General features: G+C 52.4%; 9 protein-coding genes across 9 annotated transcripts; 3 read left to right on the top strand and 6 right to left on the bottom strand.

The window, feature by feature from the left end:
• Positions 1-272: 272 nt before the first annotated feature.
• ASPBRDRAFT_31128 (putative sterol carrier protein) lies at positions 273-1697 on the bottom strand (the record flags this gene model as incomplete). Its single annotated transcript, XM_067622865.1, has 2 exons — positions 273-1155; positions 1204-1697. The coding sequence occupies 2 exons, from the start codon at positions 1695-1697 to the stop codon at positions 273-275; spliced, it is 1377 nt and encodes a 458-aa protein (XP_067478683.1).
• A 1782-nt stretch (positions 1698-3479) lies between these two features.
• ASPBRDRAFT_613215 (uncharacterized protein) lies at positions 3480-4385 on the bottom strand. Its single transcript, XM_067628297.1, has 2 exons — positions 3790-4385; positions 3480-3741 (listed from the first exon to the last, which is right to left on the bottom strand). The coding sequence occupies exons 1-2, from the start codon at positions 4199-4201 to the stop codon at positions 3677-3679; spliced, it is 477 nt and encodes a 158-aa protein (XP_067478682.1). The 5' UTR covers positions 4202-4385; the 3' UTR covers positions 3480-3676.
• A 184-nt stretch (positions 4386-4569) lies between these two features.
• On the top strand, positions 4570-5886 carry ASPBRDRAFT_56033 (putative mitochondrial carrier protein; the record flags this gene model as incomplete). The annotated part of the gene is made up of 6 exons (XM_067627474.1): positions 4570-4749; positions 4805-4839; positions 4891-4964; positions 5024-5242; positions 5292-5629; positions 5680-5886. 6 exons carry the CDS (start codon positions 4570-4572, stop codon positions 5884-5886), a joined length of 1053 nt encoding a protein of 350 aa, XP_067478681.1.
• Positions 5887-6373: 487 nt separating this feature from the next.
• ASPBRDRAFT_44372 (putative pH signal transduction protein PalA) lies at positions 6374-9270 on the top strand. The gene is made up of 7 exons (XM_067625181.1): positions 6374-6419; positions 6471-6708; positions 6757-6811; positions 6861-7755; positions 7799-8373; positions 8418-8820; positions 8870-9270. Exons 1-7 carry the CDS (start codon positions 6412-6414, stop codon positions 9162-9164), a joined length of 2469 nt encoding a protein of 822 aa, XP_067478680.1. The 5' UTR covers positions 6374-6411; the 3' UTR covers positions 9165-9270.
• A 77-nt stretch (positions 9271-9347) lies between these two features.
• On the bottom strand, positions 9348-11533 carry ASPBRDRAFT_75991 (uncharacterized protein). Its single transcript, XM_067629301.1, has 2 exons — positions 11255-11533; positions 9348-11194 (listed from the first exon to the last, which is right to left on the bottom strand). The coding sequence occupies exons 1-2, from the start codon at positions 11421-11423 to the stop codon at positions 9360-9362; spliced, it is 2004 nt and encodes a 667-aa protein (XP_067478679.1). The 5' UTR covers positions 11424-11533; the 3' UTR covers positions 9348-9359.
• A 35-nt stretch (positions 11534-11568) lies between these two features.
• Positions 11569-14625, bottom strand: ASPBRDRAFT_179840 (transcription factor domain-containing protein). The gene is made up of 6 exons (XM_067619910.1): positions 14132-14625; positions 14004-14070; positions 13564-13948; positions 13354-13517; positions 12296-13307; positions 11569-12246 (listed from the first exon to the last, which is right to left on the bottom strand). Exons 1-6 carry the CDS (start codon positions 14228-14230, stop codon positions 11754-11756), a joined length of 2220 nt encoding a protein of 739 aa, XP_067478678.1. The 5' UTR covers positions 14231-14625; the 3' UTR covers positions 11569-11753.
• A 479-nt stretch (positions 14626-15104) lies between these two features.
• ASPBRDRAFT_127352 (uncharacterized protein) lies at positions 15105-17183 on the bottom strand (the record flags this gene model as incomplete). The annotated part of the gene is made up of 1 exon (XM_067617964.1): positions 15105-17183. One exon carries the CDS (start codon positions 17181-17183, stop codon positions 15105-15107), a length of 2079 nt encoding a protein of 692 aa, XP_067478677.1.
• Positions 17184-19429: 2246 nt separating this feature from the next.
• On the bottom strand, positions 19430-22993 carry ASPBRDRAFT_126976 (dDENN domain protein; the record flags this gene model as incomplete). Its single annotated transcript, XM_067617925.1, has 4 exons — positions 19430-19569; positions 19629-19883; positions 19942-22263; positions 22354-22993. The coding sequence occupies 4 exons, from the start codon at positions 22991-22993 to the stop codon at positions 19430-19432; spliced, it is 3357 nt and encodes a 1118-aa protein (XP_067478676.1).
• A 943-nt stretch (positions 22994-23936) lies between these two features.
• Positions 23937-24812, top strand: ASPBRDRAFT_612959 (uncharacterized protein). The gene is made up of 2 exons (XM_067628296.1): positions 23937-24185; positions 24242-24812. The coding sequence occupies exons 1-2, from the start codon at positions 24129-24131 to the stop codon at positions 24638-24640; spliced, it is 456 nt and encodes a 151-aa protein (XP_067478675.1). The 5' UTR covers positions 23937-24128; the 3' UTR covers positions 24641-24812.
• The last annotated feature ends 1760 nt before the right edge of the window (positions 24813-26572 follow it).

Below are 26572 nucleotides of genomic sequence, written 5' to 3'. Positions count from 1 at the left end.
TTGACATCGCGGTTTCGAAGGAAGCATCTGAAATGAGTATCTGAAATGTGAGACTTGTGAGACTTAGTCTTCTGATAGATGCTTTTGCTGATTTGGGATGTTCTGGTTCGTATACCGTAGTGCTTGGCTGCTGTTTTGGGAAGGTTTGCTACAGCAAGTGGAGGATCTGGGTATTGCATTGTATGCTATGTGGGTGATGGGGAATTGGTAACTAAATGGAATATAGAAACTGCATTACTATTCATGTATCATTCTCAGAGCGAGCTACGCCCTTAGAAACGCGCTAGAACCCTCTCCTGCGTATCGCCCAATGCCCATGAGTCGCTGTGGTTCTTGCTCTGCACGGACTTGGCCTGCTCCGCCGTGAAGCCCTTGGCTTCCACGGCCGGGTTATAGCCAAGCCCGGAAATCTTAGCAACGACATCGGATGGCACGGGTGTGGCAACCTTGCCATCTGCGCGCTTGTATACCGTCACCACAACCGCACCGCCCAAGCCCAAGTTGTGCTGAAGTGCAGCATCCGTTCCCTTGATCAGGCGGTTGTTAGCCCAGCCGCGCAAATGCCAGACCAGCTCTGCGCATTGCGCCAGACCCGTGGCGCCCAGCGGGTGACCCTTGGAGATGAGCCCGCCCGAGGGGTTGATCACCATCTTGCCTCCGTAGGTGATGTCTCCCTTGCGGACCATCTCGTGGGCCTTTCCGGGCTCGGAAAGCTCTAGAGCATCGATGGTGATCATTTCGTTGGCGGAGAAGCAGTCGTGCAGCTCGCACACCTTGATGTCCTTCACGTTGACGCCCGCTTCTGCGGTCGCGGCGCGACATGCTCCGCGGGACATACCGAAGCCCATCAAGTCGATGGAACTGCGGTTGTAGAGCGTGCTGTTGTCCGTAGCGAGCTGCTGGCCAGCGATGAGCACGGCCTGATCCTTGAGATGCGGGCGCGCATCGAGGAACGCCTGGGAAACAATGACGGCGGCAGCAGCTCCATCCGAGGTCGGGCAACACTGCAGCTTAGTGAGAGGTTCATGGATCTTGGGTGCCTTGAGAATCTGCTCGAGTGTGTATTCATCTTGGAATTGAGAATATGGGTTGCGCTTCGAGTGCTCGTGGTTGATCCGGGCAATCTCGGCAAAGTCTTCCGTTTTGGCACCGTATCTAGTCCTTGTTAGTACATCTACACGGACGGCGTAGGTCTCGACTTACTTCTCCATATATTCACGCCCAGCATTGCCAAACATTTGTGCAGCGCCAGGAGCATTGGTGACTCCTCTGGTTTCCGCCATCATGGTACCGAACAAGCCCGTGGGGTTGGCACGATCGTTATAGACCGACTGCAGACTTCCAGGGCTCATTTTCTCGAAACCAACGACCAGAACACAATCGGCAGCTCCATGAGAGACCATGGTCCGGGCCATGGCCAGCCCGGTGGAGCCGGTGGAGCAGTTGTTGTTGACATTGTAGATGGGGATCTGGGTCAGACCGAACTGATAGAACACGCGCTGACCGCAAGTGCTGTCACCGTAGACGTAGCAGGCGACACCTTGCTCGACGTCGTCGTAGTTGATGTGAGCATCTAGCATGGCCTTGACACCAGCTTCAAATCCAAGCTCGTGGTAATCGACCTTGCCTCGTGGTTTAATGAACTTGGTCATTCCCACGCCAAGGACGTAGGCCGGACCTGATGGCTTCTTCCCCATAGTGAGTTTCGTAATTGTTCGTGACTGTTCGTTAAGTTGGTCGTGAGAGATGCTGCAAGTTTGCAGAAAGATTCGTCAATGTATGTTTTGTCAGTGAGTTAGTGAGTATAAGACTAGAGTACGGGTGCAACGTTAAAATAACCCCTGAAGCACATGGGGATAGCAGCGGAGATAAACTGAAGACTGTTGAATGCGGAGAGGCCCCTGCGGGGAACCGTACCGACCGAGGTCCCGAGGATAAGCTGACCCCAGTTGTTCATGCACAACGACTGCATTGTGCTCTTATGCAATATGGATGATAGCTCCTGACCAACATTTCTTCAAGTAGCACAGTATCTACCTACTCTCCAGTTTTGGGTTGGAGATGGTGGACACCGCCAGATGTTCATCATCCAGTCGACCCCACGTGAAGTGTCCGAGCCGAGTCAAACCACCAACGATGTCCATTCCGAGGATGTCAAAGGCTGAGATGAGCTGACAGGCTGCCAGACAAGTCCTGAGTGTGAGGAAATATTATTATCGTGAAATATTTCTCCCCTTGCAAGAAGAAGTAGCGCTGTTTTCCTGGCGGGCTCTATGGCGGACTCGTAGTACTGCACAACATCAAAGTATATACTGACAACCCGACATGCACTGGGCACCCACACATCCCTGACAACTAACTTGATGTCCACGAACTGCCTGCTGATTCACCACGAAAGAAATGCTGTGTACTACAATGTATGGCCAATACGGTAGCTACCGCCATATGTGGGGTATTGATGAGATGCTGAGATCGACCGAATCCTGATCCATGCATATCAGCCATCCCGGGGACGGCCTCCCGTGGCTCAACAATAAGTTTCGACCAACAATGGAACCCAAGGTTAGTCCACTCAACGCTGGAAACGCATCAGCAGGACGCGGTTTATCACTCGATGAGCCAATGGCTTTGATACAATAATCGATCGAGAACAATCTAACTGGAACCAGGTCATGCCAGTTCTGGCAATATTACGACACCATTCTCAGAACGGGTGGCACTGGCACGCAAGACCATGGTTGTACATCATCGTCCTTATCTTTCCCAGAGATGACTGGGGAATGTTAGTGCGCTCGTACCGCGGTATGTCAGTGTTCCTTTGGCCACATGTTGGAGCTTGATTCTCTGCCACTGAGGATTTCCGGAACTAGATTAAGAGCAACAGGAGGATGCCACATAGTAGGAATAGATACGTCCATCATAGGAAAATGACTTATCCCGCCCGCTTTGCATGTGAAATGCCTTGCGACTGTAACTGTGCAGTACTAGTAGTATACCCCTCAGAACCGTCTCTGGCCACTCGTAGCATTGATGTTACCAACTGCTTCTATTAGTGTCAAGCAAGACATGCCCCGGTCTAGCTGGCCCGACACTCAATGCTGGAGAGGAGAGCTGCGGAATGCCATGATTGGAGGTGAGCAGAGAGATGTACCTGGCTTCCACAGCCATATCCAGTTCCAGACGCAGCCCGCCCTCCTCGTCCATCTGCCCGTCCGCCGGGGAGGAGCCAATGACTGCCGCCCATCCAGCAAGCGTGGCCATGAGGGAGTTGTCAATCCGTGACCATCCGCCTGGTGAGTGGCCCCAGAGCGGGTACCTCCAACCGCCGGACTGGCTTAGTCCGACGCAAGCTTCCTTGCTACGCCTCCCTCTTTGGGTTTAGCTCCCCAATTCGAGGCTCGAGGGTGGATTCTCGGCAACAAAAGAACCAATACGGAACAAGTCACACATCCCGGAGCACTTGTCAGAGTTGAGGTTGCGCAAATGGGTTTGAAATGTATATTGTACCATGTCTCGTAGAGGAGAACATTCTCATCGATTGCGAGTAATAGGCGCGCTTGCCTTCAGTCAGAGACAGCCGGCGAGTCCTCTCTGTCGGTCAAGTCGTACTAAGCGTATCAAAATACTCGGTTGTCGCACTGGATGCCTTCACGACGACGTCACAGCTCGGCTGACACTAAACCCGATCCAGAAGCACAGTCCACATGCCTCGTTTGTTGGCCTGATTCTTGGGGAGATTCCCTGCCTTAGTCAGAAGAAAGCAGACAAGCTGGAGGTCACTAACTTAACTAGTAAACTTAACTTTCTCCCAATAAGGACCTAAACCAAGTCGGCAGTCCATCGTGATGATCTCCGCCGCTCCCTCCTCCCTCTTTTCTTGCATTTCGACTCTGGATTCCTCGCCCGCACGGCCCATTGTCCCCGCTTCATTGACCTTTCTTCCACTCCCGACAGTCGAGTTCGTCTTCTGGAGGTAAGTCATCCAGCCTTGGTTCGTGATGTTGCTCGGACGGAGGTAACTGGGAACAAGAAATATTGTGGTTCCGCAGTGATGGCGGGGTTGGTGCGGATGGAAAGAACCCAAATGGCTAACGATCTGTGCGTCCTGTCCAGATAGCTCAGACGACGTCTTTGTCTCGAAATAGTGCCTGGGTGTGGAAGAGAGGATTGTCTGCACGCTCTTGCACCTGGAACAAGGCATTTGTTCATACCATCACGGCCAGGTCGAGTGCGTGAAGCCTGACTATATTGCTTGTGCAGCTGCGTGCTGTCACTGCCTCGGTTGCTCGAACTTGCACGATCACTCTCTATATAAACCAAGATTTCACGCTCCCTTGTTGTGTACAAAGACTCTGCTATCGCCAGGCTTGCTGAGGCCTGCTTCATGGACAATTGTGGGACGCTGAACGGTCTGCTCGCACGTTGAGAGACCGCTTTGCGTTCCATAGGGTTCCCCAGCCTGCTTCTCACGGTCGACCTTCACTGACCCTCACGGTCTCCGCCGGCAACGACGACTAAGCGATCAACACGGGAGCACTTTCATCTGCCACAGATGGGATACCTCCAGGAATGACTCTTGACAAACACTCTGAACATGCACCCTTCTCTCCTTCCCCCCCTCAACCTCCCTTAGCCCGATCCGCGCAAAATACGTGGAAGATGGACGAAAGAACCCGCAACAAGCTACTTAAGAGCTACAAGACTCAGGTGGCCTCGGCGACTTCCACTGTCTTTGCCACGCTCGCCGTGGTGAGTGTTACGCGTCAACTATCCGAAGCAAGAGGACTAACTGGCCTGCGTGCAGACTCCCCTTGAAAACGTCAAAACGCGTATGCAGACGTAAGTAGAACCCCTGATTGCTACTAACTTCAGCTCCACTGACTTTGACAGGCACAACTTTCAGAATGTAGCCCAGTGTGTTCGCTATCTTTGGCGTACTGAGGGACCCCGTGGATACGTGGCTGGTAGGTCGACATCGCCCGGGATTCTTGCAACAGATGATTAATGCAGATGTTGAATCCAGGCGCCCTGCCACCTCTAGCGAGCGTTACGGCGGTCAGGGTGATGAACTTTTCTACTTATGCGTTCGCAAAGAACCGCGTCTCTGATTTCGTTGAGAGAATGACCGGAGAGTCGCCTTTGGCAATCTACGAACAGAAAGGCAGCAGCCCCACCGTAGCGACAGTGTTCACCTTTACCGCTGCTGGTCTTTTTGCCGGACTCGTTAGCTCGCCGGTTGCCTGTAAGACACGGTTGATACCCATACTCAGAAGTCGTACTAACGAGAACAGGTCCTTTTGAGCTTGCGAAGAACGTCGTTCAGACCTCGGTTCTAATGTCCCACCGCTCCCAGGCCTCTCTTAACGCGCCCAATGACCCTTCTCTGCGCAACATGCCACGTCTCAGTACCACCGAGGCGTTCAGACAGATTATTCAGAAATACGGCTTCCGCGGATTGTACACTGGATTCCATCTGCATGCGATGCGCGACACCATTGGCACCGGCCTGTACTTCGCCGTGTACGAGACTATCAAGCAGGTTGCCGAAAAGGAAATGGGTACGAGCAAAGGGCCCTTTGGAGCTCCTATGATTGCTGGTGCGATGTGCAGCACTCTGCCTTGGTTCTGTGTAAGTGGAACGCCTAATGAGACTGGAGGTGGAATGAGCTAACGAAATAGACCTATCCGCTCGATACCCGCAAGACTCGTGCTCAGAGCGTGCTGCTTGGCAAGTCCAAAGAAGTCGGAGAGGCGGCGTCGGCTATGGCTAAGTCCAGCATCTACAAGGGTCTGTCGATCATTATGCTGCGTACCGCGATTAACAATATGATTCTTCTGAGTATCTATGAATACATCAACAGAAGAATTGATGACCTGGATGATTAAATACATCTACAGCAGAATCAGCTGGGTGGTTGAATAGATCTACGGCAGAATCAGCTGGATGATTGAATACATCTACAGCAGAATCAGCTGGATGTTGAATACGTCTACTGCAGGATCAGCTGGATGGTTGGATACATCTACGGCAGAATCAGCTGGATTATTGAATACATTTGCAGTAGAATCAGCCGGATTATTGAATACACTTGCAGCAGAATCAGCTGGATGATTTAAAACAGGAATATGGGTTGGACATTGGGTGGATAGGAAGGATATTGTTCATGGTCTGGAAGTAAATAGTACATGAACTAGCCAGCAAATACAAATTGATTATGTACATCGCTGCAGTAGAGGCGTAGAAACAGAGGGTGTATATTGTAGCATAGTTAGTTCTTAGGACGTGTAACATACACCTTCTGCCTGAGGCATCAACAACGTCATGCGTTGCCCGGGTGGGGTTGGGCTTTTCCGTCAACAAAACTTCCGGACAATCTGGCTGCATGTCTATGTGCTCTCTCGACTGACACGATGGCGTCGTACGTGCTACTGATACAGTTTACATGATGAACCTTGCTAATCCCCACCAGTAATATCCTCCAGGTCCCGTTTCGGCGGTCGCACTCCGTCTCGCTGTCGAATGCGATCACGCAGTACATCTCCTCCAAATATGACCAACGTCCGGACATGTTCGCCGAGGATCTATTGATCATCGAACGACTGAGAAACGAAGCGATCAATGTTCAGGAGCCTCATGTGAGCGGAGTCAGTCGACTAGTCACCTATGCGGCGCAGCTGAAATGGCTGGGTGGGAAGTTTCCGGTGGATGTGAGTGAGGTCGACACGATACATTAGGCACAAGGTTAACGTGTGTAGGTTGGGGTGGAATTTCCATGGTATCCTGCGTTTGGATTCAATACTTCTAGACCGAGTAGGTGATATCGTGCATTGGGTGGGGATGGGTGGCTGACCGTTCTCAGTTTCGCAGAATAATATCCGCTTCGAGCTCGCGAACGTCATCTTCAACCTGGCCGCGCTGTACTCGCAGCTGGCGTTCTCCGTGAACCGCACGACGTCCGATGGCCTCAAGCAGGCTTGCAATTACTTCTGCCAGGCGGCTGGGGTTCTGACTCACCTGCGGTCGGATATTCTCCCCGATCTGCGGACGTCACCTCCCGAGGATATGGATGATATGACACTGCAGAGCTTGGAGCAGTTGCTTTTGGCGCAGGCTCAGGAATGCTTCTGGCAGAAGGCTGTCAAGGACGGGCTGAAGGATGCTTCGATTGCTCGGTTGGCGGCCAAGGTCTCGGACTTTTATGCAGAGGCGGGAGATCATGCGGTCAAGTCGAATGCTATCAGTCCTGAATGGATTCACCATATGACGGCTAAACATCATCACTTTGCTGCTGCTGCGCAGTACCGGCAGTCTCTGGATTGCTTGGAAAAGCGCAAGTACGGTGAGGAGGTCGCTCGTCTGAGGGACAGCGAGGCATGCGTTAATGAAGCGTTGAAAGAGTCGCGCTGGATTAACCGGACGGTGCTGGGTGATCTTCAGGGGTTGAAGAGCCGGGTGACCGAGGATCTGAAGCGTGCTGAGAAGGATAATGATATTATCTACCTCAATCCGGTGCCGCCCAAGTCGGAGCTCAAGCTGATCGACCGGGCGTCTATGGTTGCTGCGAAGGCGCCGTCCCAGGTGACCGATGCTATTTCCATGCTGGGCGAGAACGGGCCTCTGGGACAGCCGCTGTTCTCTAAGCTGGTGCCGTATGCAGTGCACATTGCCGCTAGTATCTACTCAGATCGTCGGGATCGACTGATCAATGAGAACATCATTGGAGAGCTGGAGAATATGACGGATAAACTGAGAGAGTAAGTTGACCCATTCTAGTGCTACGCAGGGCTAACCAGTTAGTCTTTTGTCATCGTTGAACCTCCCGGGATCATTGCAGGCTCTGGAGAAGCCGCTTGGACTCCCTCCGACACTGGTATCGCATGCAGAAGAGATGCGCCAACAGGACGGGCTGAACCGGTTACGCAAGTCGCTCGAAGACACGGCGAAGGTCAAGGCCAACGACAGGGCTGTATACAACGAGGGTGTGGAGCTTCTGGCGGCTGAAAAAGCCGAGGACGATGCGTCGCGGCGGAAGTACGGAACCGACCGCTGGTCTCGGGCGTCGTCAGAGGAGGCAGCACCGAAGTTGTACACGACATCGCGCGAAATCGAGGGATACTTTACGTCGGCCCAGAGCAGCGATAACCTGGTTGAGCAGAAGCTGAAAGACTCCGCGGCAGTGTTCCGGGTGTTGACAGGCACGAACCGTGATCTGGAGATGTACGTCCCTAGTAGCCGGTGGGCTGCTCTGCCGCCGGAGGTCGAGCGCGAAGTGAGCCGACTCCGGGGATGTATGAGCGAGGTGAGCCGCCTGGAGAGCCGGCGCAAACGGCAAGCACAAGCCCTGAAGGACAAGGCGCGGGCAGACGACATCAGTGAGTGAGTTGCAAATGTGGTAAGGACGAGCTAACAGGAGTAGGCCAAGCACTTATCAAAGAGACGGCACGGTTAGAGCGCGAGTTCCCCATGCAGGCGATCCAGGCCAGCCAGTTTGAGGATCTCTTCGAGGAGCAGCTGCACTTGTATGACACAGACCTGGACATGGTCATGCGGGAGCAGCAAGACCAGGATGAGATTGCGACACGGGTTCAAGAAGCCAACCGGGCGTTTACACGGGCACATACCGGCGACGCATCGACCAAGGAGCGCGAGCGGGCATTGCAGGAGCTGGAGAACGGCTATCTGAAGTACAAGGAGATTTTGTCGAACATTGAAGTGGGACGGAAGTTCTACAATGATTTGGCCAAGATCGTCGGACGGTTCCGCGACGACAGCAAGGCGTTTGTGCATAAGCGGCGCATGGAAGCCAGCCAGCTAGAGGGGTAAGCTATACGACTGATACTGGAGTACGAGCCTGGCTAACTGGTATAGGGACATTTCGAGTGCTGCTGCCATGGCATCGTTGAATATCTCGCGACAGCCACAACTGCAGCCGCAGCCGCAGCCACAACCACAGCAGCCTGCTTATAATGCCCCTCCGGCGCAGCAGATCCAACCATCGTATAATGCTGCCCCGCAAGCAGCACCCAGACCAGAGCCCATGGCGGCACCGCAGCCGACGCGGGCAAATGCGCGGCCACCAATGACGCCGGGGATTTGGTCACCGGAGATGGGGATACGGTTCGGGGGGCAGTGGGATCCGAGCAAGGGAGTGAAGTTTTCATAAACCTATCGTAGAGTATACATACATACATACATACATACATACATACTACATACACGAGGAACATATTCCGTTCACCCAATACATTATTACATTCTGTTAATAGATTATACTACTATGCAGAGTAAGATCCACTCAAATTATGACCTATGACCTATATACAAAGTAGCACTACTATATAGAGATACCGCCTATAAATCACCCATCGCCAACACCATTACTAGTACCATCACTATTACTACCACCATGATAATGAGCAGTATAAACCCTCCTCAACTCCTCGCCAGCCAACCAAGCGCCCTCCCTCGTCTCATCCCATAATCCCAAAGTTGATCCCTCCCTCAAATCCCCAGCAAGATGATTGAATCGTCGAATCCACGACTCCCATGTCTTTCTCGTGATGAACCTCCTTCCCTTCCCACTACTTTCACCTTCATCTTCATCTTCAGCTCCAGCTGCATTATCCTGTGGTGGTATTGATGCTGACACTGATAAAGATGGAGAATTCGCCCCAGACGCAGCTGCAGACGCAACTGCAGATGTAGAAGTAGAGGTAGATACAGACCCTGACTCGAATTCATCGAGGGTGAGACCTGCTACTATACAGTTATCATACTCCTTTTCCTTCTCCTTCTCCTTCTCTTTTCCTTTTTCTTTCTTTTTTTCTTGTACTTCTTGGTTATGAGGAGGGGAAGAAGAATCTAGAGGCGTCGGATCACCCCGTCTTCGCCAGAGATGGTCCCCGTAGAGAAGGGCGAAGGTAGTTGCTGTGCATATCGTGGTGTTTCTTTCCAGATTGTCTTGCTCTTGCTCTTCACTCTTCTTCTCAGCAGCTTCAAGATCCTTCAGATGTTGATGATGGGGATGGCGGGTATTAAGTAACCGAAGAAAACAAATCGCAAGATCATCGATCCATGATCCGATTCCATCACCATCGTCACCATCGTGATCATTATGGAGATCATCAAGGCCCCAATCATACTCATCAAAACCATACTTGTAACCAGTGTTAATGTCACGAGGGGAATATAATACCCCCTCCTTGGCAAGAAATGCAAGGAAGGTAATGAAATTTATCCATGCTTGGTATATTACCATCTTCTGGTCTTTTGTGTGGATTTTTTGTGTTGAAGGAGGGGGATGTTGTTGTTGTTGTAAAAGGGGAAAGAAATCCCCATTTAATCCGAGAAGATCTCCAAAATCAGTAAATACTGATTCCACCACATCTCTGAAATGTGGTAAGTAGGCCCACACTAGGCATTTGATTTTTGTGGGCCGGATGGTAGATTCGGATGCTGAGGATTGGATTTTTGGGGGGTTGGGTCTGTTGGTGTCTTCCTGGGTTTGAGTTTGGGGTGTGGTGGTGGTGATGTGTCCCTTCCCTAGTCCCGACGAAGACGAACGAGGAGGGGGAATCGGAGGATGTGGAACAGGAGTAGAAGTCGAATCATGTAAATGTCGAATATAATGCGATTCACCCACCGTCCCATCAAGATAAAGACCCAAAGAAGGATGGTAGAGTTCTTCTTCTTCGGTGCTTTCTCCGCCTTCATCCCCTTGTCCATTTCCTTCGGGTTTTGCAGGATCATCCACATCCACATTCACATTCACATTCGCATCCTCATTCTCATCCTCATTCTTCTCAGCAATATCACCACTACAAGAATGATACCTATCCCCCCTCCCTCCGGAATACAACTGCGACGAAGAAGAGTAAGAATATCGTGACTGCGGACGAGTACGAATATGCACATACACATCCGGCATATCCTTAATCGCATGCATCAACGCGATGAGTTTCTTCTGTGGCGGGGTAGGTGTTTGTCGGGATGAGATGTCGGTGTCGATGGTCAGTCTATCTCTCTTCTTCTTCTTCATCTTTATGCCTCTCACTTTGGCATTTCCATTTGATTTGATGACATTGGTATCAGGCGTAGCTGATAATATCCCAGTAGGGATAATACTAGTGGTGTGGGAAGGTAAACATCTCCCCGCATGCAGAATACTCCCCCATAAGTCATGGACACATTCATCTGTAGCATATCATCAGCACATGTCATATATTTCATATGATATATGATAAGGGTACATACCAACGCCTTCTTTCTTCCCCCCGATAAACCCACTGATTTCTCCCACTGCTGTCGCCACGGAGATCTCCTCTGCCAGGTAGAGTTGGATGATGCCCGTGAAAGGATAGAGGGATGGGGCGCCTTGGGTCCAGTTGTGGAGGGTGGCGAGAGTGTCGATTTTGTGGTCCATCTCTCTCTCTCTCCCTTCTCTTTCACTTCGCTACCACTTTGTATTTGAATCCATGGTGTATTTGAAGTGTTTGTTTCAAGTTGGTGATCGATATTGTTGCCATGTGAACTGTATACGGAGTATGTTACTGAAAAGTTAGATGGAGGGAGTGTGTGTGTCATGATGTCATGTCATGTGATCGTGGCCTAACTAGATATATATATACCATGCTACTTTTGTATATACGATGCTGGTATGTGATTATAATGTACAGGGTATCATCGCTCCTATCATCACTCCAATGTTCACTCGTCTTCCCGAAGCCTCAGATTCGGGCTCATTATTCGCTTCTTAAGGATTCTCCACCTCCACCTCAGGCATCACCATATCAAGCCCCTCTCCCAGGAAAAAGTCCAGCTCGCTGGGTCCGCCCTGCGAATGCTCGTTTTCGGCCAGCTGCTCCAGCAGGCTCAGAAACGGGTCTTTTTCACCTTCGCCGGTTGCTGCTCCTCCTGCTGCTGTGCCTGTTGCGGTGGCGCTAGAGCTGCCCTGGGACGGGGCGTCCGGCGTCAGGGCTGGTCCGCCCGGCGTGGCTTCGAACGGAAACGTCGCATACTGGGGCTGCGCTGGCGGTGTCGGTGCCGCGAATGGGTCGGAGAGGAACGCTGCAGGAGAGTTGCTCACCCCTGGTGAGAAGCCTAGACTGCCCTCTGGCAGGGCGAGCTCGGGCTGCGGCCATGTCGGCGACGGCTGGAAGCTGATGGATCCTCGGCCTTGGGAGGGTAGGGTCGATGCCGGCGGGTACATGAGTCTGTTGGAGAAATCGGGTCGGTCCAGTGGTAATCTACACTAGTCAGCATTGCAAGTCAGAAAATACTGGAGTAAGGACTTACGGCTCGTCTCCGTCCACTAATCGCAAATGCGCCCCATCCACAGCCAGCCCCGGATACCGGTCCAGGAAATCCTCGAGATGGAACACCGGAGCAAACCGCACTGGTCGCGCTGCCATCGTTCGTACCAGTTCGGCATGGCACCCTGAAATGCTTTGCAGCATCTCCCGCTGGTGCTGCACCCCCGCCCAGTACTGCCGCAGCCACGACAGCTGGTGCATCTCGCGCGCGAGAAAGTCGGCGCTCGACGCAAAAACCTCCCCCTCGCGCCCGTGGTAGTGCACTCCGTGTACGTGTACGGTGCCGGCCGTGCACACGCAGTATGCCACCAGGGCGGGCCACTCGATGCGTGGCGCGTGTCGGGCCAGTTCCACCAGCTCGGCGATGGCGTTGGCATGTGAGAAACAGAGCGTGGTCGCCTCGATCTGCCACGACTGGTGCTGTCCGGTGCCGCGCAGCTCGACCAGGTCGATGGGGAGGAAGGGTCGATAGAGCAGACAGTGCACAAGGTGATAGATGAGCTTGCTCAGGAGCAGTAACGTGCTCTCCGGATGACCGAACAGCGTCTCGATCGATGCAAACAAATCCTGGGTGCCGGCTGCCCAGAGATCGAGTTCCTGGCGGATCTTGGATAGATTGGAGAGGGCGTGCCAGGGGAAATGTGAGTCGCCTTTGACGCCTCCTGCGGCGAGATAGCGATGAGTGACCCCCAGGATGCGCGTGATGTCAACCAGGAGGGCCGGGCCACCAGGGCCTTTGCGACGGTCCGGGGAGTAGTGAATATTAGGGCCAACCGGGTTAAACCATTCGCCCGCCTCCGACCCGGTGCCCGGAAGACGCAGGACGATGGAATGGTCGGCAATGAGGCACGGTCGCTTGGAGCCACAGGTAAGAAAGCGATCCATCACGTAGACGGTCCAAAACAAGCGCCGTCGCATCTCACGTTCTGCCGCGGGCAGCGCTGCGGGCGCTTCTCGATACAAGTCCAGTGCCAGTGTCATGGAGACCGCATTGGCTGGGCAGTCAGTACCAGTCAGCCGTCGATTGGCGGTCGCACATACCTAATACCATGTAGGCCGTTTTACCACATCCGTAGGCGAAAAAGGTATGGCAGAGCAACAACAGAGACTGGGTCCCTTCGATAGACGGGTTGTCAATATCGACCAAGCGTCTTGCCTGACGCGCATACTCCAAGCTCCCTTGCGGTGGATTCGGCGTAGTATATCTATAGACATCAGCCAGATCCTTTGCAGCGGATGGAACAAGATTACCTAAGAGTTAGGGCATAAATCGACATAGATAGATGCACGGGTAATTGCCCATGCTGATGCCGTTGACGGGTCGCCGTTTCATCCAGAATCCAATAGGGCTTCCCATGTAGCCGGGCAAAGTAGGTATCCAGCATGGCATCCGGCAGCCGATGTTGCTGCGGCGGCTGCGATTGCGGGGGTGGGGGAAAGCCATGAGGTGCCGGAGGGAACTGGAAGGACGTCGAGGCGGATGGTAGCAGTTGCTGGTCCATGGATTTGACGGGGGAGGTAGCCGAAGTAGGGGAAATCGGCGAGTCTTCCTGGAGACGTTTCTCCAGCCCGTCGACACGCTTCAACAGAGCCTCCAGGACATCGGTTTTGGGTCCCCGCTTTTTAGGGACGGCGTCTACCAAAATGAGTAGAGGTTCGGGGTTAAGAGTGACAGGCAGAGGGAATCAGACCATAGATGCATGCACATTGGAAGACCTTGCAGGCCTCGCAACTGGGACGTAAACGATTACATTTGATCTGGCAAACATATTGTCAGATCAAAGATAGGAGATCTCACGAACGATGGTAGTATGGTTACCTTTCGTTTCCTGCAAGACTTGCAGTTCATCGACTCGCGGGGTTCGGCATGAACGCGACGGGGAGTGAGACGGTCGATGCTGACCTGGGGGCGGGACATGGCATTGCCTGTGCATAGGAGAGATGGAAAGATGGTGAGGGTGTAGAGGAGGGAGTTGATGATGTTGTTGGTGTAGTTGAAGTGATTGTGGTGGAAGAGAATAGATGATGAAAAGGAGAGAACGGAAGAAGCAGAAGCATAGAAGAGAGAGAGAGCGAAAGAGAGAAGGGGAAAGGGAAAGTGAGGGAAAAGAAGAAAAGCGAAGTGACCCCGGATTTAAAGCCAAATGAAGCAAACGTGGAGAAGCCGGTGGACTAAGATGGATCTGGTTAGACCTTGCGAATGCGGGGGGGGGACTCAGTTTGTTAGTAGCAGTTGATTAGTTATTTACTGAATAGGAGGAAGTAGTTAGTTACTGATTTAGTTGAGAGTTGCTTAGATATTCTTAGTATTCCTTGTGACTGGCTTGAATGTTAAATTCATGCAGGAAAGGAAAGGAAGCAACTCTGTCGGTTAAATATCCTCGGGATTTTCCCGCTTCCAGCACGGATTCTCGTCCGCCATTCAGCACTTCAGTTGCATTACTACAGAACCATCAATCACTATTCATAATAATGCCAGAATATATGGTGAGCATCCCTTGAGAAGGTTGAATCTGTCGATCGCAATCTATGCTCCGGCAGACCTTTCCAGTCTAGCAAGAGAAGCTATTCTTCAGCCGGCATATGCCCCGGCCCGGCACTGCTGTTTAATTAATTTTCATTTGCCGTGATTGCTTACAGTGGTCTAATATCGCCTACTATTGTATGATCACATTGCTTTCATCACACCATTAGCACTACTTACTCCTCCAAGTGGATACAGTTCATTCATCAGTCTGCTTGCTTCAATTCTATAAATATATATATCATATACTATCAGAATATACTACTAATCAAAACACCCGCCCCGATGCCATACGTACAAAATCAAACGGCACATTCTGTCCCACCAGCAATCGCAGCGTCTCCACCGTTGTCCATGCATCGACATCTTCAATTCCATACGCCGTCCAACCTGCCCACACTGCAACCCCGACCGGATCCCCCGTGCGCTCCCCCCGGGTCAAGTCCAGGTACACTTTTCCCCGAGTGGACGGCGGCGACGTGCGGCCACTCGTCCGGTAGTGCCGCAGCAACGGCTGCACCAGCAGCGACTTCTCTGGCGGCAGCGCCGACACCATCACAAACGGCTGCTCCACCATCTTCACCGATTGGATCGACGTGAACGGCTCCAGTCCCTCCGCCAGCGGGCCGCGCGCCCGGAACCCGACCGTGTGGATCGCGCCCACGCCCAGACTACGCAACGCAAAGATCGTCGCCGACGCTTCACTCTCGCTCCCCGCTAAGATGATGGCCGTTCGTCCCCGGTACGCCGACGGCACATAGTCCCGCGTCAAAGTCGCCCGAATCCCCTTCCACGTCGCATTCTCCCCGATCAACTGCTGCTGCTGGGGCCGCCCAGAGCCCCGCATGGCCACAATCGTATCCACCAGCCCGATCGCTTGCGCCGCTTCGCTGATGGCCGGGATGCTGCTCGTCCCACTGGCGATCGGCGGGTGAACAGACGCACCCCCAAAGCTCGGCTGCGTGATCACCCGCTCGATCGAGCCCGTGGGACCCCGGTCGATCGAGGTCAGCGTGTGCGGCAGACTGAGCTCATTGAAGCATTTCTCCATAAACATCGACTGCGGCGTCGATCGGAAGGACCCAATCGCGTACAGATCCCGCTTGGGCAGCTGTCCCATGATGTGGAGGGCCTCGTTGATCTCGGCGGCGGTCAGCTGGCCGGGCGCGGCAATCATCGGCAGCAGCGGATGGGTGATGGGCGAAAACACCGTGTTGAGCGCACGCGAGAGCTGCCCCAGTTGGCCCATGTTGACCGCCGAGAGAAGTGGGTAGGATCCATAGGTCCCCTTGATCGTCGACCGGAAGTACTCCAGTTCGTAGTTGGCCTCGATCGTAGTCACCATGGCAATCATCTTGACAATGTCCGCGTACTTGGCGCTTTCCGCAAAGATTCGCGGCGCCTCTGGAGACGTCCACTTCCACGTCCCCGAGAAATCGTGGAACGCAGACATGATGATGCTGTTTCCCTTGACCTCTGACAGCCGTCTCCGGATGTCTTCGGGCAGCCACAGCTCCACATCAATGTACTCCACTCCCCACTGAATCGCCCGTCGGAGATATTTGTAGAAGAGCATCGGGTCATCCATCGGAAACTTGCCATTCTCCTTGGTGCACCGAGTGGTGAAGATGATGGGCAACTCCGTATGCTGCCGAAGCAACATCAGCTGCTGCCCCACGTAGCGAAGGCTCGGCACAGACACCTCTGTTCCCTGGGGTGGTTCGGGATCAACCAGCAGATCCACGCGTATTTCGACGGCATCTGACCCCACGGAGAGGATGTCAAGGTTTGGCAGGGCCGCATGCACATCCGGAAACGTCGTGGAGATGAAGTTGGTCCGGTTCTTGGTTTTTAGGTCCTCATGCGGCCGAGTCTGGCCCAAAATCAGCGACAAGAAGCGAGTCAAGTCGCGGCGAAAGAAGGGACTCCGCAGAGAGTACAGGAACTCATAATGGCAGCGTTCAGTGAGTGCGTCATCCGGAAACGACCCATCATCGACACAATGCGTATTGACCAGAATACAAGCCGTCTGGTCATCCACTTGCAAGCTTGGAATGGAATCTTCCGTGGCAAGAAACCCTACGACGACGGCGTTGCTGCCGCGGCCAAACGTAGACAGTGAGGTTTCGGTGGTCCATGGTTTACCGAGAATATCCGCAACCACTTGAACGATGGCCTCCTGCCCCGGCGTGTAAACCGCGACGACCGTCCGTGTAGGTTCCGGCGGCACGGTTAGCGAAGAAAAAGCAGTAGATGTGGTAGAGCCTTTGAGAGCCGTGAGGGACGAAGTAGCGGCATCAGCCAAGAGTGTCATCCCCATGGGCTGATGAAGGGCTGTCTGCATCATCTCATTGCATACGCAGTATACTGCTCGTTCTCATACTTGGATGCGACCGTAAGATGTTGAAGCAGAATACGTCACGTTCACTCTCCCGTCGATCACAGAGGGGAAGATCACGGAACAGGATCAATAGCGGACGTAGTAGTATGTGGTAGTGGAAGTAGCAGCAGCAGCAGCAGCAGCAACAGCAGTAGTGGTAAGTCAAGACGGTTGGTTATAGATGTAGTATGTATGTACTGTAGTGTGGCATTGATGGACCCCAACCAAACTCGGGAAGGTGATATCTGCACCAAGAGCCGAGTACACCGATAGACAACCCCAAGCCCAGACAAGACAAGGAGGGAGAGTCAAGTACTACTAAGAACGGAGAGCCGGCGGAAAGAGAAGCAGCGTCGGGGCTTAGCGTTTAATAGCCGGGAATGTCGGAGTCAAAATGCCAGTAGGAGAGTTAGGGGCTTCACGCCGATCAACAGAGTTTCAAGACAACGTGGGAGAGGGGGGAAGCAAGAGACAATGAAGAGAAGATCTGGAGAGAAGGAACGACATCTGCTCGGGAAGAGATGAGAAGGAATTCAGCCGATAAAGGGAGCAGCAGATCAAAGATGAGGGAGAGCGAGAGAGCGAAAGAGACTTGGAGAATGAATTGGAGCTGGAGACTAAGTAAGTCAAGATGGCATGGATTATTGGCGATGGAGAAAAGAAACGAGGAATTTCCCCGGAATCCCAACTCCGCCTACCGGGGGGGGCGGAGGCCATTTCTCCGCCAATCACGGGCGGGACTCGTCCTCTCCCCTTTGATGGTTCATATTCTTCCGACAGTCAATACTGAGTCCTGATACTACTACGGAGTAGATACTACTGTACTCTGTAAGTTCTCTTCCATTGTTTTTCACTTCTACTTCCTGTTCAGGGTCTTGTGTGCAAGCCTATTAGATTAACTTCTCAATAGCGGTCCATTTACATCAAACAATATCGCCTCGCTGTCGATCGGTTTCCTCACCCCCCCGGTTCCAGGCAGCATCCAAGCATCCCAGGATCTTCATCCATTGGACACGGTCGCGTCTATCAGGATGATCCGTCTCACCAGCCCATCACCCCCTCAAGCTCCCTTGATACGAGGAAAATAGAAAAACCCTTCCATAGCGTTATCTACACCTCTTCTTGTTGGTTCGGACATGCCCACCTGCCGCAGCTTCCTGGCAGGGGGAGTAGCCCGGCGTCGTACCCCGTAGGCCAATTGACGTTGCATCGTTCAATTTAAACTGGCCGCCATCTCCACCTTCCTGGTGCATCGGTAGTAGCTGACCTTACTCCCCGGATGCTCCGGCCAGCTGCCCAGGACAATCAGCCTTACCGCCAGGGCCGACGCCCGGCTCTACTTCATCAATTTCAACGCATATCGGTGTACCACAGGTGGCAAGGGATCAATTGGTGCAGAAGAAACCTTATGTAACATGACGGCTGAATCCACCAATAGTCCAGAAAAGGCACTCGAATAGATTAAAAAGAAATACCAACCAATCAAAAGGGGGTATTGGAAAGAAACAGAAACTAAGATGCTCTCGAGAAGAACTGACGACAGAAAAGTTCAAATAATGACACCAGGTAAGAAAATGCATACCTGTTCCAGCATCGGTGGATGCTCGTTCATGTTCAGGCAAAATGGGTTCAGCGCAACATATGTATGGGGGGGAAGGTATGTGGTAGTTATGTGTACATGGATGATGCATATGATGATATATGTACTCCGTGACTGCAAAGCCAGGTGTGAACTGGCATGCCAGTCGATCATTAGTATGTTCGTCGCAAAATGAGGTCTGTCATGGTATTCAATAAACCCTGAGCGATCCTGCTTCACGATGAGCGGTTGGGTAGGCCCCGTTCACGTGAAGCTATAGATCACCCGAGGCCTTTCAATCCACGGCCTCCAGTGTCAGACGTTTGTTTTTAGTAAGCAATAAGCCTGGCTTGCAGACAAGATGCTGTAACCCAGGGGTCATGTTGCACCGGGATCTGAGGCACGGTGCGACGAGTGTTTCAAACACGGTCGCGGGCCACTCGTAAGTGATATTCGGTAATGGTAACCCACCGCACGTATCCACATGGTTGTCTCTACTCGCATGCAGTAGCAATTAGTCGCGGACCAAGAGAGACGACATGAGATACGTGGCGGTTTGGTGTCACACGGGGCCGTGCCATTTCCAATGGCGATCTTTCGGAATGTGCACTCCACCAATGTGATGTCCCCTCCCTTATGGGGGTGATATGGTGAGCCCGTTCATGAGCTTGGGAAGCGGCTTTCTGCGTGCAGTATTTGCCGTCTTCGAGACCCGAGGCGCCCCATGGATCATGCGGGGTTCCTTCATCAGACTGTTATCGAGCTTCGCCGGAGCTGTCATTTGATTCTTTGGTTAGCTCGAGACACAGATGGGGGAAGGACGGTCCACAAACCTCGTGAGACTAGCCGGCTATAGTCCCCGGACATGCTGTTCTGGCCCCTACTACTGCCTCCAAAGGATGTGGCACTCGCGGTCCTCCAAAGGTGGTTTGACGTGTCAGATAGGAAATCGGTCATACTACGACCGGAGAAAATCGAAGATCGGCCCCGATTGCGCTTGGACAGAATGATCTCATCGAAGAGGGCCATTCGGGGGTCTCGAGACTTGGGATTCATTCTCTCCCGTTCGCTGATAAACTCGTTGAAGCCTAGTGACACGTCAGCAACTACAACTACCATCAGCGCGTAAGCGGCCGTGTGTCTTACCTTGGGTCTGTTGCAGGACAGCAATGTATTCCGCGTGTTCCCCGGGCAAGCTCTTCATGAAGGCTTCCATATTGAAGTTATATGTCAATCCGGCTTTCTTTTTGTCACCCGTGGCGGGCTGAAGGAACTTCTTGTATGTGTAAAACAAGCTAGCGAAGCATCGAACAAACGCAGCGCGAACTTGCTCGGGATGGAAAGCAGCTGGACACACAAGGCATATCTGAAGGGCGCATCGGTTGTGCACCACTGTCTTACAGGCGGTACACTTGTACATATTGTCTTCCGCCTGGTCATCACAAATTGCACAGGTGAGTTTGTCGTCCCACGGTTGTACTTGTAAGCAATGTCCCTCCACCCAGCAGGTACCCTCTGCGTTGTGGATGGGCTGCGCGGAAGCCTGGGGCACTATCGTCGACGCAGCGACTGTGGACTGTGCATACACCGACGGTGCGTAGGTGGAGCCCGGGTTATAGTCGGTGTTCAACGTAGTCACGGATAGATTGGGTGCGTGGCCGAGGAAGGGGGCACTGGGCCGGCGTGGCACCCCGGTGCGCATGTCCATCCCAAACGACGAGCTACGCCGAGATGCTGCATCAAAGTGGCCGGAACGTTTCTCACGCAGCGATGCCTGCAAGGTAGTACCGGAATCAGCACGGGAGCCAGAGACCGACGGGAAATGGCCTGACGTGGGCGAGATATCCCTGGGAGAGGGCGGAGAGCCCGTCTTATGCGTCGAGCCAGTACCCGGCCGGTCTAGGCCTTTGGACGAATACCCCCTAGAAGCAGCCTGCTCATAGCGAGCATGCAGATAGGCATTGAAAATGAGTGGTGGCTGGGTATTCGGAGTTACAGAAGTAGCTCCGAAAGCGCTCGAGTTGAGACTGACGTATTTCGCCAACTGGGTCGATTGAGCCTTGGACGAGAAAATAGAGGAATTCTCCGACATGAAAGCATCGAAGGGGTATGTTTCCACAGCATATGCCGGGGGCCCAGTAGGTACCCCACACCGACTGTGATGAGGGGCAGCTAGCTGGAGCAAGGACAGCAGCTTTCTGCGCTGATGACGAGGGAGCGGGGTGGGTTGCACCGTGCTTTCGATCAGGTCGGCATCCAGGTCGACCAATACAAAGTCATCAGATGGCAGCTCGACCTTCTCGTACCGACGCTCAATGCCTACAATGTAGGGACAAGGGGCTTCCAGAGCTTGGATGAGTCGTGCGGGCAAGATAGGGATAAGCACACCGGTCCACTGCAGCGGGAACAACAGATCAACGATGGCCTTGGTCGCAAGGTACAGCATCGAGGTGTGGGAGGACAAGAGGATAATGCGCGACTCTGTGAGAGCGTACTCGAACAAGATCATGATGTTTTGTAATGACAGGGCCCGGAATAGCGCATAGAGGTCGGTGTTCCGAGAGCCTGGAAGCTCATTTGCAGCCTCCTTGCGAGCAAAAAGACGCAACTCGCGCACTGCCAGCTCCACCTGAGTCTTGGACGAGTTGGGACTAAACGCCTCGGTACACAGGTTCATCACATATCGCTCCAGGGGTTGCCAGATGCCCATGCGTGGGGAGCTTGGGGGAACCCGCTGGATGCTGCCGTCCGTCATGGGAACAACGACAGCCTTCAGCCATTCTTTCCAAAAGCTGGTCATATTCTCCTCCCGGCCCAGGATACCGTAGGCACGGGGAATCCAAAATCCCGTATCACCATCGGTCAACCCCTCGATCTTCGATGCGGCACCGTGACGGACTGGACGCAAGAGATCGGTCATCAAGGTGATCTTCTCTTCCACCGCACTGATCTCATCTTCCAGCTGCTCTCGCGACTCCGACCCTGAAGGAACTGTGGGCAGCTGAGCGAGAAGCCTGGAGAGTTTCGCTCGCTCACTTGCCAGCCTCTCACCAAGACTCGCCGCCAGCTCCCTCTCTTCATCGGTCATGTTATCCTTCCGCCACTCCTCGCAACGCTTCTCCAGTTCTTCGGCCGCTCGCTGGTTGAGTGGGATCCAGATGATGAGACAGATGGCGTGCAAGCGGGAGCCATTATCAGTGGTCATAACGAAGCCGTGCCAGGTGGACCGTGGCCGTTGATCCGACGACACGATGTTGATGTCGTTCGGGAAAGCAAACATGGGTACATAATCCGGGAAGTTTCCTCGCAGCTTCAGTTCGTCGGACATGCCCTTGGTCGGATACCGGTCGAGAAGGACGGGCTCGAACCTCCGCTTTAAGGGGTGCATGGTGGGGGAGATTTCGAGCGGTTGCGGGACAGGTATTACGGAATTGTAATTGCTCAGACGTCGCGAGGTACGGATAGATGCTGTAATTGTCCGTCATTAGCCATCTATGTTTCGACATATCCCTGTTGTCGGCCTCCCCGTCTTTTAACCCCACCAGAATCTCTACTTACCTTGACGAGCAATCGAGGGTTGCCTCTTCATACTGTTCATATCGCGGAATGCCATGTGCCGCCGCACACTACCTATGCTAGACCGCAGCAGGCCCGCGGGCTGTGAGGTCTCCTCGGAGACGATCTTCTGGGTGCGTAATCTGGACTTGGGACGAGTTGAGGGGGTGATTGCGCCCGCGCTGACATTGAGATCGGACAGAAACGACTCCCTCTCCGACGCAAACTTGAACAACGCTTTGTCAAAGTCGAAGTCTTCGAGGAAGGAGGAGCCGCGCGGAGAAGGGGCCCCTTTAATTGTCATACTGCTGCGGTTGCTGTGGGTGCCATTCTCGTTGGGTTCGGGATCGACCGAGCGCATGGAGAAGCGCTGAAAGGAGGCACGGTTCCCGGCCATGGAAATGGGACGGGAGAGACTGTCCAGATGCGAATCCTCCTCGGCATCGGCATCTTCCTCGATGGTATCGGTGACGGCGGGGCCTGGCGAAGTGGCATTGTTGGCACGGTATTCATCCCCTAATCTGCGATAGGTTTCTAAGACCTCAGTTCCATCCACACCAGCGATCCAAAAGTAGTCGGCGAGCGGGGTGGTAGAGGCTTCGGGCGGGGAAGAGGAGGAAGAAGAGGAGGAGGAGAAAGGCATCTCGTCGAATCGTCGCTGAGAGATCGCAGGGTTGTACTCATCAATCGTCACAATTCGTCGGAGTCGTCACAGCATGGAGTAAATGCAATTCCTAGATGTTCTGAAGTTCCCAGGAACATCAATAATAGGGAGGAGGGGAATTTTCAGCAATTAGGGGGGGGGGGTGTTGCAGAACACGGGCGGGTATTGAAGGCAGTAGTAGTAGTAATAGTGGTGGTAGTGGTAGTAGTAGCAGCAGCTAGAACGCATAAGTCTAGAAATGCGACGCTGTCGCGAACGCGAACGGCAGGATGGCTGGGGCACTCAAGCGTCGGTGCAGATGCAAAGAGGGGGAATAGTAGGACGAATTGCAGAAAGGCAGATGCTGAAGAGAGGAGACGATCTGAAAGGTTGATCTACGCATTGACAAGAAAAAAAAGGAGTGTCGGTTAGTGGAGGAGCCAGAAGAAGGAGGGAGGAGAGCGAGCGAGTGAGCGAAAGAGAGCAGCGAGACAGGTGAGGGGGCCAAGTGGGAAAGGGAAAATGAGAGACAAACTGGAAAAGGAGGAATGCTTTGACAGGTGTCTCTTTGTGTAGGAATGGGAAGAAAGTTAAGTTATGGTTCCTTAATTTTTTAAAAAGGACTCCCTAACCTTCTTTATTTTTATTTTTTATTTTTCTATTTTACTTCTGATTATTATTATTATATTGTTACCTATTTCTTGCTTGACTTCAATGGTTATGAATTTCTTCTGCCTTGAAATCTTATAATATGTTATTTTTTATTTTTCGAACTAGACTCACCACGCAGACGGATGGTTGCGTAGACACTTTGACTGGGAAGGGGGGGAAAGCGAAACGGCTGCCAAAAGTCCAAACCAGCTTCGGCACCCCCCCGTGTGTCTCCCCCCTGCCAGTGATCTGCTGGATTGTCCGACTGCTATTAGACTACTACTACATTGTCTGTCTGTCTGTCTACTACTCCGTCTCCTTCGCTCTCCTGTGCACACGCACTATACAGCCACCCCGATCGCTTCTATGATTCTTTCCTCTCTACCTAGTGGAAATCTTCTCTTAAAGGTCGATCAGATATTCCACATCTTTTTCAAATAGAATAAGGAAAAGTAAAGAAACGTATGGTTGGAATATCAACTACATGTGGATCATGTCAACAAAGAAAATGGCCAGGAAAAGGGAGAGGCGAAAGAAGCAGGCAGGGCAAAAGCAATGTGCAGCCAGAGAAAAGAAAATTAACAAATAAACGTGCAGCTCTGTCCAGATTGGAACCGGAATACAACCAGTCGGTGGAACATCCTCCTCCTGCGACGGGATACTACTGCCGCTCACCTACTCTTTTGTAGGCAGACGCAGTTCCCAGGTACCAACAACCTTTCCCTTCCCCCCCTCCACCTCCAAAGTCCCGGGCGCGACCATGAACTACTGCAAGTGTGCATGGTTAGGTGCGTCCCACCAACCACCACTCGCAGCCGCGCAGCAACTCCCGGCATCAGCTGTGTTACATGGATCTCTGGGATCCGCTTGCCTGCCTGGCCAGGGCAGGGCAAAAAAAGAAAAGAAAAAGCAAGGTCGCTAGCTAATAGGACGGGCCAATGCTTGGGTGCAGCTGCTTCTGTTTCCTACTACCAAGTTCTGTGGTACTCGGTATAACTAATGAACTACTGGGTGGTATGCACATAACTCACCAAGGACATACAGAGGGACTTGCATCTCATCTGTGAGGGACAGGCACCGGGAGCATATCAATCGCTGGGGGCCCTCAGTGGAGCCCGTCGCGCACAAATGGCTTGGCTCACTGGCAACTCTCTGCTCCTGAATGGTCCACGTTGGATCGCTGCAAGAGAACTACCGTTCGGGATAACCATGGAAAACACAGACCATTACGTCTTCTCTTATCGTTACGGCCGCCGAAGGTTGAAGTTTTGGGGCTGAGAGGACGGAGGAGAGAGGCCATGTGGAGCAGCTCCGAAGAAAATGCGGGATTTTGAAGCAACTACGGGAGTTGTATCATAATTATTATTATTCCTATTATACGTTCCTTGGACACATAGAGTAAGTCATTATCGCTTTCCCCATTGTGTGTGTGTCGACCGTGTAGTGAATCGAAGGCTAATTTCGTACGCACACACGCACACAGCCAGCCTCCCGCCAGCTGTGTCTGGGGGGCGAAGGAAGTACGGAGACTTATAAGTAGCAACATCGGAGTTCCTGAATAGGTAGGTAAGTGCCAACCAGCGTTCGGAGATCGCCATGACAGACTATGATTGGAGGACCAGTATCGCAGCCTCGAATCCCATGGATCCAGAAATGCTGGAGCTGAAACTGGAGGGCGGTTCCTGAAAGGGGGAAAAGGGTGCGATTATCTTTGGACCAAGACAGCCGAGGTTCTCACTTCCGCATTGTGGGAGAAATTGCAAAGGACCGAAGCGCATACCAAACTCGATTTCTTTTAAAAAGATAACCCACTGATCTAGTGGGGACAAAAATTTTCTGCACGCTTTGGAATGTATATTCTCACATTTATTTCAAACAGGCAGAAAAAGGAGTGTAGATCCTCTACACCCGAGAACTCCAAATCGAAATGAATGGCCCGGGGTTGAGTTGATGATCCATGTGGAGCCGAAGCAATGACGATAATCCAGTGCCAAAATCTATTTCGCCGGCCGACGCTCCGAGACGAGACCAGATATTAATTTTGAGCAGATAATTGATGAATTCTAATCAAAACTTATTACGATGTACACCATCCCTCTAGTGTCGACACATGGATTCATTCTCAAACTCACGCACCATACCCAATCGAGTAACATCCCATCGTCGCAGAATAGATAAGACGCCAGCATAGATTGACGAACCAGTTTCACCATTTTAAACTTAATCCAACCATCCCCCTTAACTTCGGCTTCATAGGGCTCCATCGTAAGTAGCAGAAGACCTCCTGCACATTATCAAAATATTACTGTATACTACTTTAGGGAAAACAGCCACCGCTCACTCATCTCAGGCCGCCACCAAACACTAAAGTATGTACCCACCACCATCACCAGAGCCAAAAAAAAATCATAAACCGGGTGGCTAGTAACTAGAATGAGTAGACCAAACCCTGCAGCAATCAATGACTCCAACTGTGGGTTTTCATCATACATGCATATATCCTAAACCACATAGGGACAGCAATCTCAGCCTTCCGTTCCTTCCCAGCCCAGTCCATCTTTACTTCAAACATAGATAACCAAAGAAAAAGAAAGAAAAAGAAACGAAAGAGAAAGTTCCAATAATGGTTCCTTGCATAGCCCTACTTCCCCGGACTTGCTTACCCGCAGGATTGATGCAGCAGACCAAACCAGCCAAGCATTTTACAGTGGTTTGTTAGTTGCTTCAGGATTTTGTTTATTTTTATTCTTATCACTTTTTCTTTTTCTTTTGCCAACCCTACATAGCCTACCTTGTAGAGTCAAAAGAAAGTCGGTAATGTTGCCGATCGATCTACTTACATACTCTACATACTTAGGAGTAACTTGCTACTGGAGAGAGAGTATGTACACTACGCTACGGAGTATTGACGCTACTGCTACCATTTTT

The sequence above is a fragment of the Aspergillus brasiliensis genome (assembly GCF_001889945.1).
Source record: "Aspergillus brasiliensis CBS 101740 unplaced genomic scaffold ASPBRscaffold_7, whole genome shotgun sequence".
NCBI classification, from domain to species: Eukaryota; Fungi; Ascomycota; class Eurotiomycetes; order Eurotiales; family Aspergillaceae; genus Aspergillus; species Aspergillus brasiliensis.
Note: the sequence above shows the minus strand (reverse complement) of the source record. Positions and strands in the feature narration are given on the sequence as shown.